This window comes from Colobus angolensis, unplaced genomic scaffold, assembly GCF_000951035.1.
Source record: "Colobus angolensis palliatus isolate OR3802 unplaced genomic scaffold, Cang.pa_1.0 Scaffold125, whole genome shotgun sequence".
Taxonomy (NCBI): Eukaryota; Metazoa; Chordata; class Mammalia; order Primates; family Cercopithecidae; genus Colobus; species Colobus angolensis.
In genome coordinates, this window is record NW_012113697.1 from 1,660,260 (window position 1) to 1,680,225 (window position 19,966).

At 36.4% G+C, this 19,966-nt stretch overlaps 1 protein-coding gene across 1 annotated transcript in view; it reads right to left on the reverse strand.

The window, feature by feature from the left end:
- Positions 1-19,966, reverse strand: part of LOC105505410 (protoheme IX farnesyltransferase, mitochondrial) — a 138,992-nt gene that overhangs the window by 92,006 nt on the left and 27,020 nt on the right. The window contains exon 4 of the mRNA XM_011933235.1: positions 14,077-14,201. Within this exon, the coding sequence (XP_011788625.1) occupies positions 14,077-14,201 (125 nt within the window). The remainder of the gene's footprint in view (positions 1-14,076; positions 14,202-19,966) is intronic.

The window sequence follows — 19,966 nt, forward strand, 5'->3', positions numbered from 1 at the left end:
GCTTGTGCTTCCCTCTAGTAATGAAATTTCTGATGAGAAAATGTATCTTTGAAATACATTTTCACTAATAGCTACTCAGGGTGGCTGGCAACTTAAACTTAGGAACTGTTTAGTTCTGGAATTTTCCATTTAATATTTTCAGATCTCAGCTGACTATGGGTAACTGAAACACCAGAAAGGATAAGGGGGACTGATGTACCAGTTAATGAAGGGTAACTTTTAAAAGCTTTCAAATGACAAAGAAAATGAAATTAATGCACAATTTCATTTAGTATTATATGAAAAAGAACTACTTTGCTGTTATAAATAACTTTTACATTGCCACTAACTGTAGCTTAATTTTATCTCTTCCCTTAGTATACCATGTTTTTAAAAATAAATGTATGGGGTAGAAATGTAATTTTATTACATGTATATATTGCACAGTGGTGAAGTTAGAGCTTTTAGGGTATTCACCAACTGAGTAACTCATCATCCACCCTTTCCAAACCCCGTCACCCTTCTGAGTCTCCACTGTCAATCATTTCATATTCTATAGCCATGTGTACACATTATTTAGCTTCCACTTATAAATGAAAATATGCAGTATTTATCTTTCTGTGTCTGAATTGTTTTACTTAAGATAATGTACTCTGGTTCCATGTTGCTGCACAAGACATGATTTCATTCCTTTTAATGGGTGAATAGTATTCCATTTTCTTATCCACTTTTTCCTTATGTAATCATCCACTGATGGACACTTAGGTTGACTGCATATCTTTGCTATGGTGGTAGTGCAGTGATAAATGTATGAGTGCGGGTATCTTTTTGACACATTGATTTCTCTTCCTTTGGGTAGATACCCAGTAGTGAGATTGCTGGATCAAATGACTGTTTTATTTTTAGTTCTTTGAGAGATCTCCATATTATTTTCCACAAAGGTTGTGCTAATTTACATTCCTACCAACAGGGTATGAGTTCCCTTTTCTCTACATCCTCTCCAACATCTGTTATTTCTTGTCTTTTTAATAATAGCCACTCTGACTGGTGACTGTTAACCAAATTTTAATTCAACTTGTTTTATTATAAGCTCAATGACTAATACATTTCCAAGAAAATGTGTACGAACAATAGGACTATCTTCCTCTGTACATCCTAAAATGTAATTTCATTTTTAAATGACAGCTCTGATGAATTTGGAGTAATAAAGAAACTAAGTAACACTGTGTGTTTAGCCCCTTTTAATTGTTGAGTTTATGTTCTCATTTGTTGACCCATGTTCTCCTTCATTTATGCAGCAGCCATTCACTGAGTGCCTGTTAGGTACCAAGAATCAAGATGAATAAAATATGCCCTTATAACAAGAGAGGGACTCATAGGCTAGTGGAACATTCAGATGCATAAAAACATATTGAAGTGCAATTTAATAAATGATGTAACAGAGTCATATACAAGGAGTTAGGAGATCTCAGAGGAGAATGTGTCAAAATTCTAGAAAAGATTAAATTAAACCCTATCTAACTTGCAAGTTCATGGAAAGTAATTAGCAAACAACTATTGATTAAAATGACCTTAGTGGAAAAGGTTAAATAAACTAATATAGGGACATTTTTATGCAACTACATGTTATCCCTAATTATCATAACTTAAGAATATTCATTTTAGGTATTTCTGTCTAACAACTAAGAGTTCTATATGAACATGACTATAGGTCTTTCACCAAATTACTTAGCTCTAAAGTATTCATCAAACACCTAAGGGCTGGACTTCTTTTACAGAGGATTACGGTGTTAATGTCACCCGCTGGCAACTTGAGGTACTTTGTAGTAAAACATCAATAGCATAATCAGAAATATTTCTTTGATCAATGAATTATTAAAAATGAATGCTGATTTTTTTTACTATTATACTAACCTATACTGACATTTAGAATGCAATTATGAATTCCATGTACAATTACTATTGAGATTTCAACTTGATAGAAATGATGATGAAAATAAGCATGACAATGAAAATAAGGATGACATGTTTAAAGTGATTTGATTTTCTCTTCTTGCAGAAAGAACACTGGAGTTAATTGGCTGAATGCCTAATTCAAGTGTTTATTTTTAAAGTTCATGTGAATTTTTAAACACTATGCTTGGAAAATAATGATATCTAGAGTATCATACTTAATGTATGTGTGAACAGTTGCAGGAAAAAATGGGATAACTGAGGGAAAGGATGATTAAGAAATGTGGATAACTCTAAATACTGAAGTCAAAAAGTATACTAATATGGAATGACACAAAAAGTAAATTAACTTTAGGATCTGCTGTTTTAATTTGACAGCTGTTTGACAACTGCAAAATGGAAAACTGACCTCAGACAACTGAGTATAAATGAGAGGCGATTAGGCCAAAGAATTTCACATGGAAAGATACAATATACATTGTAGTAACGCCTCACATGGGAATAGATAAATGCAGGCTGGAATTTTTATTGTCTTTGAAGGTGCTGATATTCAATAGACTTAAATTTCACAAAGAGCTGTGTGTTACTCTATCACAATTAATGGCACTTTCTGAAACATAATGCCATCAGTAAAGATATAATTGTAAACACATTTGCAATTTCCAGGTGTTTCTTGAAGCAATTTTGAGTCTCTGTGACTTTACCTTTTGAATGCTAAAGCACTAACACACTCCTCCTCTTTCAAAATTTAAAAACAATGAGCTCTTTTAGGGTACAATTCAAGAAAACACAATTGTCCATGGCTAGCAGCTGAAACTATGAGTTAAAATTCAGTACCTATGGCTTGATGCTATATAAGCTGCTGAGATATTTCATGCTTCACTTTCTCAACATGAAAATAAGGAGAGAAAACTACATTCTATTACTTAACTTGCGAAAAATTCCGTTTTCAGAAAAAAGTTCTTTTTCATCATCATCCATTTTTGGTAAACGATAATATAGAAATTATAATGTCTTCCTTCAAAGACAAGAATTGTTGTGGAGGAGTCAAGACACGTTCAACCCAATGACAGGTTTTGTTGGGTATGAAGGGAGTGAAGGGAGGAAGGCGCAAGTGGACAGAGTACACAAGAACAGAGGACAGAAGAGAGGTTGAAATGCCTGGGCTGATTTTTGGTGCTTTCTGTGATGAGAAAATGAAGATATTGGACAAACAGAATTAAAGTTATGCCACAGGAGCATTGACTAGGTCAACTGAAATGTCTGTTGAATGAATGACATTTTAGCTGAAATCTAGAGGATCCTATAGTTCAGACATGGACAGTGAAAGGAGAAGGGGCTTGAGAAGAATCAGATCATGCAGTCTACAGGTCAAAGTCCGGTCTTCCTTCTCTAGCCTAAGATTAACAGAAAGCCATTAACTATGTTACCAAAACCTACCAGTGGCTGCTAGACACCTATAGGGTAAGCCTGGTTGCTTTAGCAACGCACATGATGCCCTTCTCCGCCTTCCCTCCTGCTTCTTTAGCCAAATATCTCACAGTATCCTCCCAACCTTGTGCTTCTGCTACACTGCAGTGTTTGTAGTTCCCCAAATGGCTCCTCATGTTATAAAATTTCACAACTCTGGGTCTTTACTCATGATGCTCCCTCTGGAGCATCTGGGAAGTTCCCCTATCACATGCACATACCTAGTAAAAAAACCATCTAATCTTTTGATGCTCTGGTCACTTCTCTGAGAAGCTTTCGTGACCTTCACAGGTAGAAATGGCCACTCCCTACACCTTCCTTTATATGCCTAAGGCACTGCCTATATTCTGCTACAAAGCCAACAAATGTTATTGTTTTATTGTACTTATTTATTCATCTGTCTTCTTCTACCAGACTGTAAGCTGCTTCAGAGTAGGGACCAATCTTTTTATCTCCAGCAAAAGTAATCAATACACATATACGGATCCTTCCAGAAAATAGCTTTCAAGAAAATAACAGCAAAGAATATCAGCACTTTCTACTATGTAATGGCATTCTGCTTTCTGGTCCAGCCAAATCAGAGTTACTTTCTAATAGGTGGGTGAATGTCAAGAGGATTTCAACTGCCTTCCCCAACCTCAATAATTTGAATTTGAACTTAGTAGAATGAACAAAATTCTGTGGAAGTGTGAACTGCTTTTCAAAGGTATTAAAGTCTTAAAGCCTGAAGGTTCACTGAGTGCTTACAAAAAGGGTCATTTGTGATGTAACCTGACTTTACTTAAGTCATAGGTACTTAGGATGGCTGAGTATGTTCTGCTGGAAAACTTATAAACTATTTTTCCTCTTGTGGAAAAATACATTACACTTTGTGCATGCTCACTCAAATACACTCTTCAGTCACTCACTCACTCAGAGTAAGTGAAAATCATGAAAGGAATTCAGCCTCAGTAAATTCTGTCTTTTATTGATATCCTAATTTATAAATCCCTGAACATTTTTATAAGAACTGCGAATGTGGTCTTAACAATATGTTCTTAAAGTCAGAAGCTGTATTTAATCCCCATTGTTTTAAGTTAGTAGATTACATCAGTAACATTAGGGGAAGAATCTTTATCCACATATCTTCAGCTAGCTGTTTAAGGGAATTATACACAGTACTATTTAATCCTTTTTACTTACTTCATCTAATGACAGCAATACAACACAATGGCATTTTCTAGATTACCAACCATACTTCTGCTAAAAGCAATAACAGATCATAATTTTATTCAGACATATCAATGAAAATGTTAGAATATTAAATTAGACTTGTATTTCTTTCTTGAAAAAAAGTTTTCTTTCTTGTAAGTGGCAGTTTTCTTTCTTGTAAGCTAGTAGGTAAATATCTTTTAGTACTAAGGAAAGCCCAGTCAGAGTGAAAGCTAAAGCTGCACTTTAACTTAGTATTTTAAGGTTACATGGTATATTTTAAAGCATAAAGATATTCTAGATTACAAGTATACATAAATCTGATCAACTACCAAAATTTCTCTTTTGTTTCATCCTATCTCTACATTCCATCATTCAAATCCTTTAGAATTTCTTTGTTCCCCCTGTGATTGTTGCTTCCGGAAGAAATCTGGCATAGGATCTGAAGGAAATGCCACAGTGAAATTTTCCTTAAGATTAATCACACAGGTAAGTAATTTCCCTTTCTTGCCCAACAATATTTTCTAAAACTTCTTAGAAAATTGGTAAGACAGAAATGGGTGGTCATGAAAATGTGAATTTTAGGATTTACTTAATCACTTACACACAAATTTTAAAGGTCTAATAGCTTGCCTAAAGCAGTCTGGAGCTCTATTACTAGTTAGAAACAGCAATAGACAAAGAAGTCTCAAAAGGTAGTCTGGGTTAAAGAAGCATAGGTATAACAATTAACATCTGCTCTACTGTCCATCCCTACCACCCTCTGACACCCCAACTCCTATTCCTTTCAGTGTCTGGGGGCTCAGTTTAGAATTCAGAATCATATAATGACTCCAATTTTAAAGTAAAAAATATATATGAAGGCATCAAAATGTTCACAAATTAAACCTTAAAAGCAGTTTATCACTAAGGCAAAGAGTATGAGACAAAGAAACGATACAGTCTCTCAGGGATCAGCCACACAGTTTTTACATCAGTGCCATCAGTCATCAGTCAACCAAGAGTCAATCTAAGCCAGATAACAGGGAGGGGAGTCTGTGGTTCAGAGCAGAGAACTAGGAGGCTAATGGGATTCAGAAGAACAAAAACCATCAGGAATGGCAAAATGTAACTGAAGATTCAAAAAAGAAAAGAAAAGAGATAATTAGAAAAGAACGCTACTTTGACCTCTGCTAGGTGGGGGTGGTGGGGAGATGAAGGAAGCAAGTCTCCAAGCCACCCAAATCAGGTTTAATTACAACATGCTACCCAGAGATACACACCAAGAATTATAACTCCCCAAGTCCACATTGTATCACTTCCATTATGTCTCAATTAATTCTCTGCTTTTGAATCACCCTTTTCCACCAATATTTCTTTGATTTACCAGAACCTCATACATAATTCCGCAATGCTTACCGAAGAGTAGAAAATCAATGTCTGCTGAACCCAAGTCATCACCACATATTCAAATATGAAGAATTCATAAACAAGTATATACACACTTGACATAAATATATACATATATTCATAACATACATATATTAAAGTTTGCCAGTATATCCCAAGTCTTAGTGCCCTGAGAAAAATAAACATGTCTCCTTCTCATTCTCTATTAAGATCCTGCTTCTCAGATCTGAAACTACTTATGTTTTGTGCCTTTCTTGTAATTTTCTCCAAAATAAAGTCTCTAAGAACATCAATGGTTCTCCTTAAAGCTAAGTTATAAATTCATTCACCATTTATTTCATCTTACAAAAGAGCTATTTTTTTTTTTTTTCTGAAATCCCAGGAATCTAGACTCAACCAAGACTGGAGATAATTGCAAGATATTCAGATTCTGAACATGTGAAAGATGTGGGCCAAAACCAGACCAAACTTTTATGTTAACAACAATAATCATAGCTAACATTAATGGAACACTTAGTTTGCCTAAGACATAAGTGCTCTAGATCCTCTCGATGTCATTAGAGGTAGATACATCACCACACCCACTATGTTAACTCCACCTCTACTACACCGTGACAAGGATGTCAGCAGTTAACCTGGTGGCAGAAAGATTCATATTAATAAAGAATAGCCTGATTCCAAGGTAGCGACTGGAATAAGACATCTCATTTGAGAGGAAATAGTAGTGAACTGGGTCCACAGGTTCTGCTCCCAATTTGACCACTTTCAGACACGTGTGATCAATCGTACCATTAAGCTTCATTTTCTTCTTCTACAATACTGGAATAATGCCACCTCACAGAGTCGTTGTAAGAAGCGAATAATGACCAGTGGCATGTAAATTATTGAAAAACTATTTACAAATACATGTTCGAATTATCATAATTTCCGCATTTGTTGGCAAAACCTCACCTGGAGTTATTTTGGTTATAAATACCAATGCCAAACTGACTCCACTGAGATAGATCATTCTGGGAAGGGGAATCAAATGTAATTTAGAAATTATTTGAGGTTATTTAAATTCAGGAAAAGAGACTCTGAATTCAAAATGCATTTTCTTTCTGTCATTGTTCAGTAATGCTCATCATTTTCCTTATATATGAAAACCATATTTAGTTAGAGACTCTTTCCCACATGGTATTCAAGAACTCTCTATGCAAACCTGATCTAGTGCAGTAGCTAATTTGAATCATCTGAATAAGCCACGAGTTATGAACTTCAGAGACCACTGAATGAATGCTAGTTGCCCAGCAGCTAAAACATCAAAGTCAAACAAATCACAACATTCAGAAGAAAAATACATTTCTCATATTGATTTTTTCTTATATGTATGATGTTCAATAAATCACATCACTGGTATTCACTAACGTTAAGTCTTACTCTCCTGGAATACAACAGCAAATTTAATAACCACTTTTGTTCAACATAGAAGATGAAAGTCAATTTCTATTGCTCTAGGCAGACTGTATAGTCAAAACACAAGAAACATCAGAGAAAAGGAAAAGGGAGAAAAATACATTAGATATTAATCTCATATTCACTGGGAAAACAAAAAAACTTTACCTGTTTTTCCTTTCAGAGTTTAAAAAGATGTAAATTTTCTTTTGCCCTACCTACTCTACACTTCAGAGCTCTTTATCCAAAGCCCTTCTTTTTTACCTTATTTCAGCCATGAATGTCTCTCAAATATTGTCAGTGTTAAACGAAAAATATGTCTCTTCTTGACTCTATTTTATTCACACCTCTTGATCTTTCATTTGCTTGCACAAAAATTATTCAACGTTCACAGATACACTAGATCCCAAAGATAACATTCCCTTGTCACACTTACCTTTCTAATTATAACCTGCTTCTAAGATCTGAAACTCTACTTATGTTTTGTGCCTTTCTTCTAATTTTCTCCAAAGTAAAGTCGCTGAGAACATCAATGGTTTTCCTTAAAGGTAAGACTAAGTTATCAATTCATTCACCATTTATTTGATCTTTCAAAAGAACTCTCTTTTTTTGAAACCTGATGAACCTAGACTCAAACAAATGATCTAATGTATGTACAATGCTTAGAACATTATTTGGCATAGAGCACAAGTGTTTGCTGCAATAATTGTTATCATGAACGCTTATTGCTACTTTCTCCCCTCCCTCATACATATTCCTTCAAAGCTGTACTCTGTTGTCTTGCTCTATATGCTTGTAGGCAGAAGTGATGGATGTACAAAATATGTAAGTCATAATCATTGGTTTCCAGAAGTCAAGAGTTCTCTAGGAAAGAGATATAAATGAATAATTATACAGCAGTACCACAAGTGGCTACTAACCATAGTCAGAAAGTGATACACTGGAAGTATTATCACACGAAAGAAAAAAGAACACTGAGTTTTTCCACATAGCAGAACTATGACCAACAGATTGAAGTTATAAGGAGGCTGACTTTGGCTCAGGATGAGAAAGAGCATTCTAGTCATCAAGGTTGTCTACTTACAGAGCCATAGTAATGAGAAGACAATCTGCCAGGAATATTGTAAAAACTAAGGAGATCAGTCATCAAGATTCTAGAACAATTTACTAATAGCAGAGTAATAATGGATATAAAATGTTTTCTACGGTCATGTGGTGTGTGTGTGTGTGTGTAAAACACTACAATTAGGCTGACAGTAGAGCAAGATGTAGCTACAAAGAGGGTGAAAGCTGAGGCCAGACAGGTGACCATGGCTGTGGTCAGGAAATCTCTACTTGTCTCATGGGAACGCTTGTGGCAAAAAAAAAAAAAAAAAAGGAACTCAAGATGAGATTTGTTTCGATACAAAGATATTTTTACATCTCATTTATGGTAAAAGATTGAAGGCATAGGTGGGCTATGAATAGCAAGATCATATAATTACTTGTCCAAACTAGGACACTTGAAAGTAAACGAGGCATTCTTAGTAATTATGCCATGAACACAGGCATAAAGCAGTACATATGATCACCCTAGCTATCCACGAGTAATTAAACAAAAAGAAATGTGGGCCAGGGTTTGCCTGAGACAAAAATTATAGCCAGGATCTTGGGTAAAGATCTCAGAAAAAAAATCAAAAGTAGAAACTATTAAAGCAGTGGTTCCTAACTGGGAGTGATTTGAGGCCCCAGGGACCATTTGGCAATGTCTGAAGACATTTTCAGCTGTCACAAGTGGGGGTGGGGGAGTGCCATCAGTGTCCAGTGGGTAGAGATAGGGGTGCTGGGACGCACTCTGCAATGCACAGGACAGTCCACACAACAGTCATCTTGTCCAAATTGCTAATAGTGCTAAGATGAGAAATTATTAAAATTTCTGTATTACATTTGTGTTAAAAATAAAAAGACCTGACTGCAAAAACATATGAAACATCTGCACTGTAAAACATTAAAGACAAAAACTGAAGAAAATATTTGCACCTTATATGTCAATGCAATCTATACACAGCAATAGCCCTTAGACAAAGGCAAGCATCCCAACAACAAAACAAGCAAAACTCACTAGCAAACAACTGACCAAAAAAACGCATCAGTGGCCAATAAGCACTAAAAAATAAACACACTCCACCTCATAAGTCATCAAAACAACTTGAACTAAAAGAACACTTCTGATGGGTTACCTATAAACCCAGCCAAGATTTTCTAATTCACAGCATTAGTGATGAGCACTTTAACATACTGATAAACAGAAGCGTAAGTTGATTTCAAACAAACAAAAGACTGGGAAGACATTTAGTTTTACTTAAAGTAGTTTTTCTTAATTTTAACTTTGTATTTTGAAAACCTCAGAATCTCTTGACATGACCACATATTTTTAGAAAACTATCAAAATCAATAAGGATATATGCAAAGATTTAGCTAAAAGAATTTCAGCTCAGCATTGTTTACATGGACAAAAACTAGAAATTCCTAAAATGTCAAATAAGGAGAAACTGATTAAACAAATCAAAGTATATCCATATACAACTCTTAAAATCATGCTATGCTGGCTGGGTGCAGTGGCTCACACCTGTAATCCCAGCATTTTAGGAGGCCGAGGCGGGTGGATTACTTGAGGTCAGGAGTTCAAGACCAGCATGGCCAACTTGGTGAAACCACTTCTCAACTAAAACTACAAAAATTAGCTGGGCATGGTGGCAGGCGCCTATAATCCCAGCTACTTGGGAGGTTGCAGCAGGAGAACTGCTTGAACCCAGGAGGTGGAAGAGGTTGCACTGGGCCAAGATTGCACCACTGCACTTCAGCCTGAGTGACAGAGTGAGACCCTGTCTCAAAAAAAAAAAAAAAATGCTATACCAAATATTGACATGGAGAGATGTCCATGACATACTATTAAATGAAAAAATATACCCAAACTATAGATATTTATGATATATATGTGAAGATATCCATATGTTAAATATGTTTCATATATGTTATATATGTGAAGATATGTGTGTACGTGAAGAAGTCTATAATAACATAAACCAAAATGTTAACAAATGGATCTATTTGGGTGGTGAGATATAGGCACCACAAAACAAAGATATTTGTTTGTTTCCAGCTGTATCTCTAACACAGAACAATGTCTGGCATAAAGGAAAAGTAAATAATATTTGTTATTGTTATTTTTGCTTATCTATGTTTTCTCAATGACATGCAGTGAAAACATTATTTGCATAATACATGTTTTAAATGTTGCCTTCTAAAAGACTAATTCAATAGCAAAACAAAATGTTTTACACATAGAAACAGAAAGAATGCCACCTACTTTAAGGATTATAAGCCTTTAAGAATAATTTATGTAAATATGCTCTGTAAATTCAACAGCACTGTATAAATGTAGAAAATTAATTATTTTGTTAAGATCACATATTCTGAAGTTAAAGTGGTTTCATGTGTGCTTTAACTGGCAGCCTTCCTCCCGGCAATTCATTTCCAATAATTTGTCTTTAAAAACAATTAGAGACATGTGCAGTGTTACTTACAGAAGCAAAAAGCTGCAACAATGGAGAACTGGTTGAGAAAGTTGAGGAACATCCATAAAACGGAATACCATCTCATCACTAAAATGTTATCTTGTAGAAATGTATTTACTGACATACACACTGACTGACATAACCACTCTAAAACATCATGTATATGTAATCTAGGTAAAATAATCCCAATTACAGCTTATTATAACACTATTATGTCAAATCCTCAAAATAATTGTTATAGTTTTTTGATAATTCTTATCTTTTAAATTTGTTAATTCAGCTATTCAGTTTCTCACTTGTTTCTCAAGACTTGATCAGTTAAACCATCCATAACATTTTATCTTTCAGTTGCAAAATTCAAAACATTTTATGGATTTTTCCATCCTTTGAAGGCGTATGTGCTTTAAAGCCACACTACGGTTTCGAATGAAGCATGTGTATATATTACAAAATATGTATGTAATTTACTTTAACATTTTAATGTTAGTGGTTTCTTATACACATCTCTTTATGCACTAGTCACTTCTTCATAATTCAGAAGCTGAATCTCATTTTCTCTCCTTAAAACAAATGTAAAAATTGTTTTCCAAAGCTTTATTTTTTCTACTTTCACAGAGATCACAGAAATAGAGTACAAAGAATACTGAGAACTAAATAACTGCTAAAAGAAAATATTAAGAAATTAAAAATATAAATAAAATCTGAATCTTTTTATAAATATGAACAGAAGGAAAGTTTTCCTCCCATAGAATTCTATTAAAAGTGAAGAACTTTTATACAGACCAACCACATATACGTATTTTTAATTTGAACAGTAGCTCTCTAAAAAAAGGATAGTAAACTCTCCCTTTTTGCTAAGGACTACTGCGTTATTTATATGCTACTCAAAAACTCTGTTGAACCCTTATTGCTCAGTGCTCTTTGTTCGGCTTACACTATTTAGAAACACTAATCAAAATGGTTTTGCATTCCTTTATTTTAAATTTATAAGATTGCCTAACACTGGAACTAAAATATCTCTAACATTATTGGGAAATATTATAATTTGGGAAGCTGACTGATACCACAATGTTAACACTAGGATTCTACTATACTGGGAATCGTTGAGATTTTTAAAGTGTTGTGATGCTTCCAAATGAAATCAGAGCCTGAGACAAGTGGAAGGAAGCAATATGAGGGGTACAAAAAGACGGAGAAATTCATTTGTACCACAAGCACTGATGAAGAACTGACATCTCTCAGGACACTGCAGAGGCCTGTGTAGGATGAGTGACACATGGAGGAACATGACACGGAGTTCCAACGGAAGATCAAGAGTGCTGTGTAAGTGGGATACGGAGCAGGGGTGGAAAACCAGCCTAAGGAGGAAAGAGGCAGACACTGCACTTTTTCAGTACCAGAAAGAATCCCATCATGCATTCTGTGGCTTTCCTCCGTATTTTTAAAATTTACAGAATCCAACTCGCCCCCTATAGCAAAAATAGTTCTACAGACTAAAAATCAAGCAGCCACCTAAACACATCCTTTTAAAATTTCCAAAACCTTGGCTTATGTTCAATTTCTGTCAATTTCTGCCTAAATGTAAATCATTCCATTTTTATTCCTCCAAATACTTTCTTGCTACAACTGAGAGATTTTTTCCATGATAAATTCTTGAGCTACCTATTTTTGAAAAGAAAAGGGGTGGGATGAGAGGGGAGGAGGAGCAGCTCCAACTCAAACAACTCCTCTTTTTTATAATATTTAGGAGTTTCTGAACCATTTGATGCTTTCTAGTTATTTTTTTTCTCTGACTGTCCATACTTTATTTTAAACATTTTCTTTGAATCTACATAATTTAAATTCTTGAGATAATCAGTATCTCAAGGAATGGGGCTTTTCAATTTAAGAAACGCAGGCTGAAAACTAGAATGTGCTCCTGGCTTAATCTCGGGTCCCAGACGTATAACCAAATAGAGGTAATAACTTTAAAAAATAAAAAATAGACCCAAGTGGACAAATAAATCAATTTGGCTTATATTGCTTTTTATTCGCATTTTCATTAAAAATATGTTCATGGCGGAATCATGTTTATTCTCTTTACCAGAAAACATGGGAAGGTAGCAAAAGGAAGACACTACTTGGAAGAGACGGTGTCTTGCTTTATAGAAGGGGATGATCCTTTTGGTAAAGTGGTAGCACTACTGGAACCTCACTGTAAGACTGTTTTGACATCCACAATAACAGCGACCAAACACTTATTTGAAATAGATTGATCCTTCTCCAAACAGCTAACAGATATTGTAGAACCATAATGGCTATAGGCATTATCACATTAAATTCACATATTTTGCAGACTAGCAACTTATATATCCACTCAGCCAAGCTGTTTTCCTGCTGGTAACTTGAATTCCTGTTTTAAAACTGTGCCAACTCCTCTTGGGTGTTCTGGTAATGAAAACGATTTTCCTTAAGTTTTAGCCAAAATTTTTCACTATAGTATCTTATGAAAAAGCCACAACGTTAGGGCAGACCACAATGACCAGATGGGGGAAAAAAAAAACTATTTGGGAGAATTATTTTGATGTTTAAAATAATGGGGGGCATGTATTAAAAATAATATGTTAATTTTGGGGTATAATCTTATTCCATACACCAAGTTAACTGAGTACTAAATTACTGATTTTTAAAAAAATAGCTGAATATGTGTATTTAAAATATATTCTGTTCCTTATAGTAGTGGTTTAAAATGCAAAGAAATGAAACCAAGAAAGAATAGTGCATAAAAATGACAAGCTCAGGGAAATGTATCTGAAATGGATAAACAAAGACACCGCTAAGAGTAGAAAGTTATGACAGCTCAAAAACATGTTTTAACCCAAGGAATCCTAGTCATTTGAAACATCTACTCTATTGCTCTCTCACCTGAACATATCTGAAAACCATTCATCTCAAAAGAAAAGACAAAGTGGTTATGAAACCCACAGGCTCCTATAGGATATATAGTGTTACAAATGCTTCTCCATCAATATATATGAGTTTAGAAGGTTTTTAAAAATATGACAATACAGCCATCTAGGAAAAAGTGACAGTATCATAATTTAGGTAAAAGTGTGAAACTGACCTGATTGACGGAGTTGGCAGCACAGGATGCGAGGCCTGTCCCAACAGAAGTAAGCAGGAAACAGGACCAGTCAAAAGGGTCCGGAGCCAATGCAAATCCAGCTGCAGTGGTACTTACAACTAGAGCTGTGATACAGAAACAGAGCAGACGCACTGTTACCAACGAGAGTCCCAACTGTAAAGGCCAAAAAGACAAAAAACAAGCCACCTTTCATATAAACTAATTGATTATATTAATAATACAAAGTACAGGCTCATCTTTGGTTTAAAAAAGATCCACATTTTCCTGATTATAAAAACTACCTGTACTAATTATATAAAAATGTTAATTTTATTTTAATTCCATACTCAAGAGAAAAAAATAAGGTCAGTCTTCCAGATTCAATCATTCACTTATTCATTCAACAGACGTTTACTGAATACCAAATTTGTAATCAGCATGCACCGTCAGGGATAAAGATGTATACGGTCTTATTCTTGCTCTTGCGTAATTTGAAAGGGAGATGGCAGATATACCTTAATAACTGCAACACAAAATAGCAAATAACAAATAACAAGGATCCCAATTATGTGACAAACTCCAGACAAGCCTAGGGGTGGGCTTGCCTATAAGAGATGATGGTCCCAGGGGTCAGAGAATGTGCAGTGGGAGATGATAATCCTACAAGCCATCAACAGGAACCAAGTGAAGAGGCGAGGTACAGAAGCAAAGCCAGACAATTCAAGCATCCACCAAGCCTGCTCCTTTTTGGTAGGCCCTGCTGCTTCTTTCCTGGGGTTTATAGAAGCTGATAGGGCCAGAAAGTGTCCAAGAGTGGTGCTGATATGGAGCTGTAGAAATCCGCTGGAAAAAGGATCCCCATTCGTGGGCAAATCTGGAAAAGCTTCAAGAAGATGGCATGTAAGTTGGATCTTCTAGAGGGGATGCAGAGAAAGGAAGAGCACGGTGGGGTGAGCAACATTACAGGTACAAGGATAATTCCAAGAACAGGCACAAGGGAAGGGAAGACCAATGTCAAGAATCTAAAGTATGCAAGATACCATCTACCTAGATTCTCCAACCAAAAACCTAGGAAGCATATATGATTATCTCCTTTGTCACTCGCTATATCCCATTCATTACAAAGTAGTGTCTGTTCTATCTCTACAGTAGGTAGAGATAGAAACCCATCACACTGCCAGCATCTAGTCCAGCAGTTCTTAACCAGGGGTAGTTTTGCCCCCCAGGGGACATTTAGCATCGTCTGGAAACATTTTTGATAGAAGGGGATGGTGCTACTTGTCTTCTAGTGGACAGGGGCTGAGGATGCTTCTTAACATCTTATGGTGCATAGGATACCCCCCAACAACAAATAATTTTCTAGCCTAAAATGCCAGTAGTGCTGAGCTTGAGAAACCCTGACCTAGTCCAAGCAATTACCATAAGAGCTCACCCCCAACTGGTCTCCTTGCTTCCATCTTGTTTCTCTTCAGAGTGGTGTTTTTAAAATAAAACAGATCAAATCACATCGCTGCTTTGAACACTGAAAATTCTTTGATGCTATACCTGATATAAAATGTAAACTCTTTCTCTGCCAGTCAGTGCATCTTACACCTCTCTTTAGCTCACTCACTGTTCTCCGATCATGAGAATTCTTCTATTCTTTGAGCATTCCAAGCTCTTTCTTGTCCCTGGGTTCTTGTACTTTTGTTTCATCTGCCTCTTTCCATGGCTGGCTCCTTTTAATCCTTTAGATCCCATCTGAAATACTACTTGTTAAGGGAAACCTTCCTGATCACCTCATCTAACATAAGCCTCCCCTGTTACTTCCTCGCTCACATCCTCCTTTTATTTCCTTCACGACACTACACTCTGACTCCTCACTGTAATATAAGCTCCATGAAGGTAGGACCCCGGTCTGTGTAGTTCACTGCTGTATTTGGGGGGCCATCACTACGCTAGGCATAGAGCAGTATTTACTGGAAAAACAGGAGAAAAGGTGGCAACTGTCAGACTGCAGAATAGCAAGCTGAGGAGTTTGTAGTTTGGTTGGTTGGCAGTGGAGAGTCACTGAAAGTCAAATGCAAGAAGGCAATCTATAAGTGGAAGTATCTGTGCACTATGACTTAAGAGAGGCAGAGAGTTTTACAGAGGAACATTTTAGGAGGCCATACCATTAATTCATTGTGAATAAGGGCTGTAAAAATGGGATATTTTGATTAGAGAATTGTTAGGATCTGGTAATTGGGAGAGGTAGGAAGATAAAACAACAAAAAAGAATGAATGGAAAAGTGCACTTTACCATTTGCCATGCACTTGGGTGACATGGAAAGGAATGGTAACATTAATAGAAGTAAGGACATTAGGGAAAGAGGTGATGAAGCTAGTGGCCTTAGCAACATGTGCTGTTTTGAGAAACCGTGGGACATCCAGATAGAAATAGAAAGAACACAGATGAAATATGAAACTAAAGCTCAGGAGGGAGACTTGAGAGACTGGAGAGGCATGAAGCTCTGGAGTCGCCCAGAGGCCATGGCTGAGCCTGACGGAATGGATGAGATCAAGGGGCAGCAGGTATAATGCAGAGAAGTATGTGAAAAAGTCAGATCTTTACAGATGGGGGGAAGGAAAGACACAAAGACTATTTGGAGACATGCATCAAGACGATAAGGGGGCATAGGTGTCCAGTAACCATGTGAGGGGCTACAGGAAGCAGGACAGGAAGCCACCACTATCGGCATCAGCAGGTACATGCTGGAGAAACTGGTAGTTCCTCATAATCATCATGAATTGGCTGGCATGTTCTTCAATCTAGTCTTATCAGCAACTTAAATAATCCTTTATAGTTCTACCATATGAACAAGCCCCTTCCCTAGTATCTATAGGGGTCATGGATTTCTTGATATTGCTAAATCAAATAAATACTTTGGCTGGGTTCAATGGTAGTTTGTAAGGTGCCTTAAGTATAACTATCTCAATTCAAAGTACCTGGAGCACAAGTATTTTGGCAAGGGGTCCTTCCTTCAAGTCAGTCGTTCCCAGCTGAATATGGTGTGCATCCGAATATCCTGGGGAAGATTTACCTCCAGGAAACAAGAGACATGCACAGATATAAGTAGAGAGCAAGATTCAGGAATGAGGGTGCAGGTTTGGATAAAGATTACAGGAAGATGAGCAGATTAGGAGCTGAAGGCAAATGAAGCTAATCAGAAGTCATGAAGACACACACATTCAGGAGAAAGGTAGCATGGCTGAGGTGGGGAGTCTAGGCCAGAAAGCATGTGCTGTCCCCTCTCACATCTCCTCTGCTTAGGGGTACAGCCTGTTCTGGCCCTTATATGGTACTACAAGTCATAACACAACAAGTGCACACAAGGTACCTAACAGCAGCAAAGAATCACATGGAGCAGAAGGTAGCAATCAAAGGTAGAACACTCAATTTCAAAGTAAACATTCTGGAAAAAGTTTTAGCTATCTAATTCTGTAACAACTTACACCTAAAGGAAAATGCCATGGTGATTACAGACTCTGAAAACAGTAGTCGCAGGTACATTTTACCCTTGTGCCAACGGGGAACAAACAGTCTCTCCTGTAATAGGCCATTTAGTTTTACCTGCACACATTGAATGACCATCAAGAAAGGCACTATTTTTTAAAGCAAACAACAAAGCTCCATTTAGAATATTCAAATAGCACCCAGCTTTGAGGAAGCTTTTTCGTTCTTTGTAGATATCACACCATAAATTGCAAAACCTCCTGGACAGGCCAGTGTGAAAGAACAAGATTCATCTTGTTTTGCAAGACTCAAGAGCTCTCCAGATGGGTTAGGCGACTCTTCACATATTGCACAGTGCATCAGTGACAACCAGGACTAGAAGAAAAATCCTTAACATCCAGGCTGCCTCTCATTTGTATCAGAATTATACTATGAAGAAGAAAGGCTGATGTTATCAATGGGAGAATATGAGGAAAAAGAGACTGCAGAGGTTTCTCTCTTAAAATCAAACTAAGTAAACTACTTCTCTCCATAGAGTAAATCAGCCAAAATAATCTGACTATATTTTAAGGCCTTGAACACAAAAGTGGAGTTGTGTACTACTCATAAACAACTGTAATAGTTAAAAGAAAATCTACTATAACTTTCTCAATATATAGTTAGTAAAATCCAGAGTCACAAAAATAGAAGACTATAGTCAACCTTCTGTATCCATGGGTTCCACATCTGCGGATTCAGTCAACCTCGGATCAAAAATATTCGGAAAGAAAATAGTTACGTCTGTAATGAGCATGTACAGGCTTTTTTTTCCTGTCATTATTCTGTAAACAATACAGTATGACAATTATTTATACAGCATTTTTACATTGCATCAGGTATCATAAATAAACTAGAGATGGGATACTGGAGCCAAGCCCCCAGGGATACTCCAAAGGATGATGTACTATACCTTAGAGATCTCTAAATATCCAGATCAACATTTTGTATTGTGCTTAACAAATTTTTTTAAGTCAATTACCATTACAGTGGACAAGAAAGCCTCATAATCATTGAACTGCCAACAATAGAAATGTTCTAAAAAGAAAGTTCATTTTGTGTAAAATTGAAAAGGGTTTGTAGTTACATGAAACGAAAACTGCTAATCAGAGGAGGAAGTATCTTGTTATTTAACCTTTTTATTCACCCCAGAGTTTGATGGGGTGATAAAGCATAAAGTACATCAAATGTTTGACTGCATCTACTGACAAATTGAGGAGACAAAAAGTGATTTATAAAAAGCTAACAACGGGAAAAGAACAGTGTTTTAGTAAGACATACCAATGATGAAATTTACAAAATGGAAATACTACCTAATTTTTAAATGTACGAATTGTAAATGGTAATACATGTAAAAATAATAACAACTATTACTAGAGAGAAGGAAATTTGAATTTTGTAACACATTTCTAAAAAAAAACCCAAAAGCTAACAAAGAATGTATTTATACTTATTTCATCAAAGCAATTAATTTGAAAAAGGCAGGGAGGACTGATAAACTGTACAAGTAAAATTGACCAAAGCGATTTTCTCATACAACAATGCCATAACTGTAATTAAACTTTTCATTGATTTCCTGGGGTTCATTACATGGAATCATTTTGTAACACCAGAATCTCATTAAAAGTGAATGCAATATACTCCCTCATTAATAACACCTGAAATTATATTTTATTTGGTAATCTCATATTCTGCCCTTTCACAAATAAACATAAAATCAATGTTGTCAATGAAGCATGTCCCATCTAACATAGGCCCAGAGGCACTGCACTGCAGGCCCAGAAATAGCTCTGGGAGCCCATGGGAGAGTAATATTCCCAAACCAACAGAGCTTGACCCATCCCCACTCCTGGGTGGAAGGCCAGGTAGAGAACCTCAAGCTTCTCCATGAAGAGATCCAGTAGCAGCCCTCACTAAAGATGGTCCTGCCTAGTGGGTCCAATCTGTTGTCCAGGATTCACTTGCTCCAGATGCTCTCTTATCTGCCTCTGCCTTCTCCAGGAATAAGTTCCTACTATGTTTCCCAAAATTAAAAAAAAAACAAAAAACAAAAACACATTTTTTGCCAGATGCGGCGCATGCCGGTAATCCCAACACTTTGGGAGGCTGAGTTGGGAGGATCCGGAGTCAAGTCAGGAGTTCAAGACCAGCCTGGACAACAAAGTGAGATCCTGTTCTACAAAAAAAAAAAAACAAACTATCCCAGCTCAGTGGCATGTGCCTTTAGTCATAGCTACTTGAGACTGAGGTGGGAGGATGACTTGAGCCTGGGAGTTCAAGGCTGCAGTGAGCTATGATGATGCCACTGCATGCCAGCCTGGGCAACAGAGCAAGGACGTCCCAAAAATAAAAAAAATTTTAAAAAGCCTGCATTTTAAA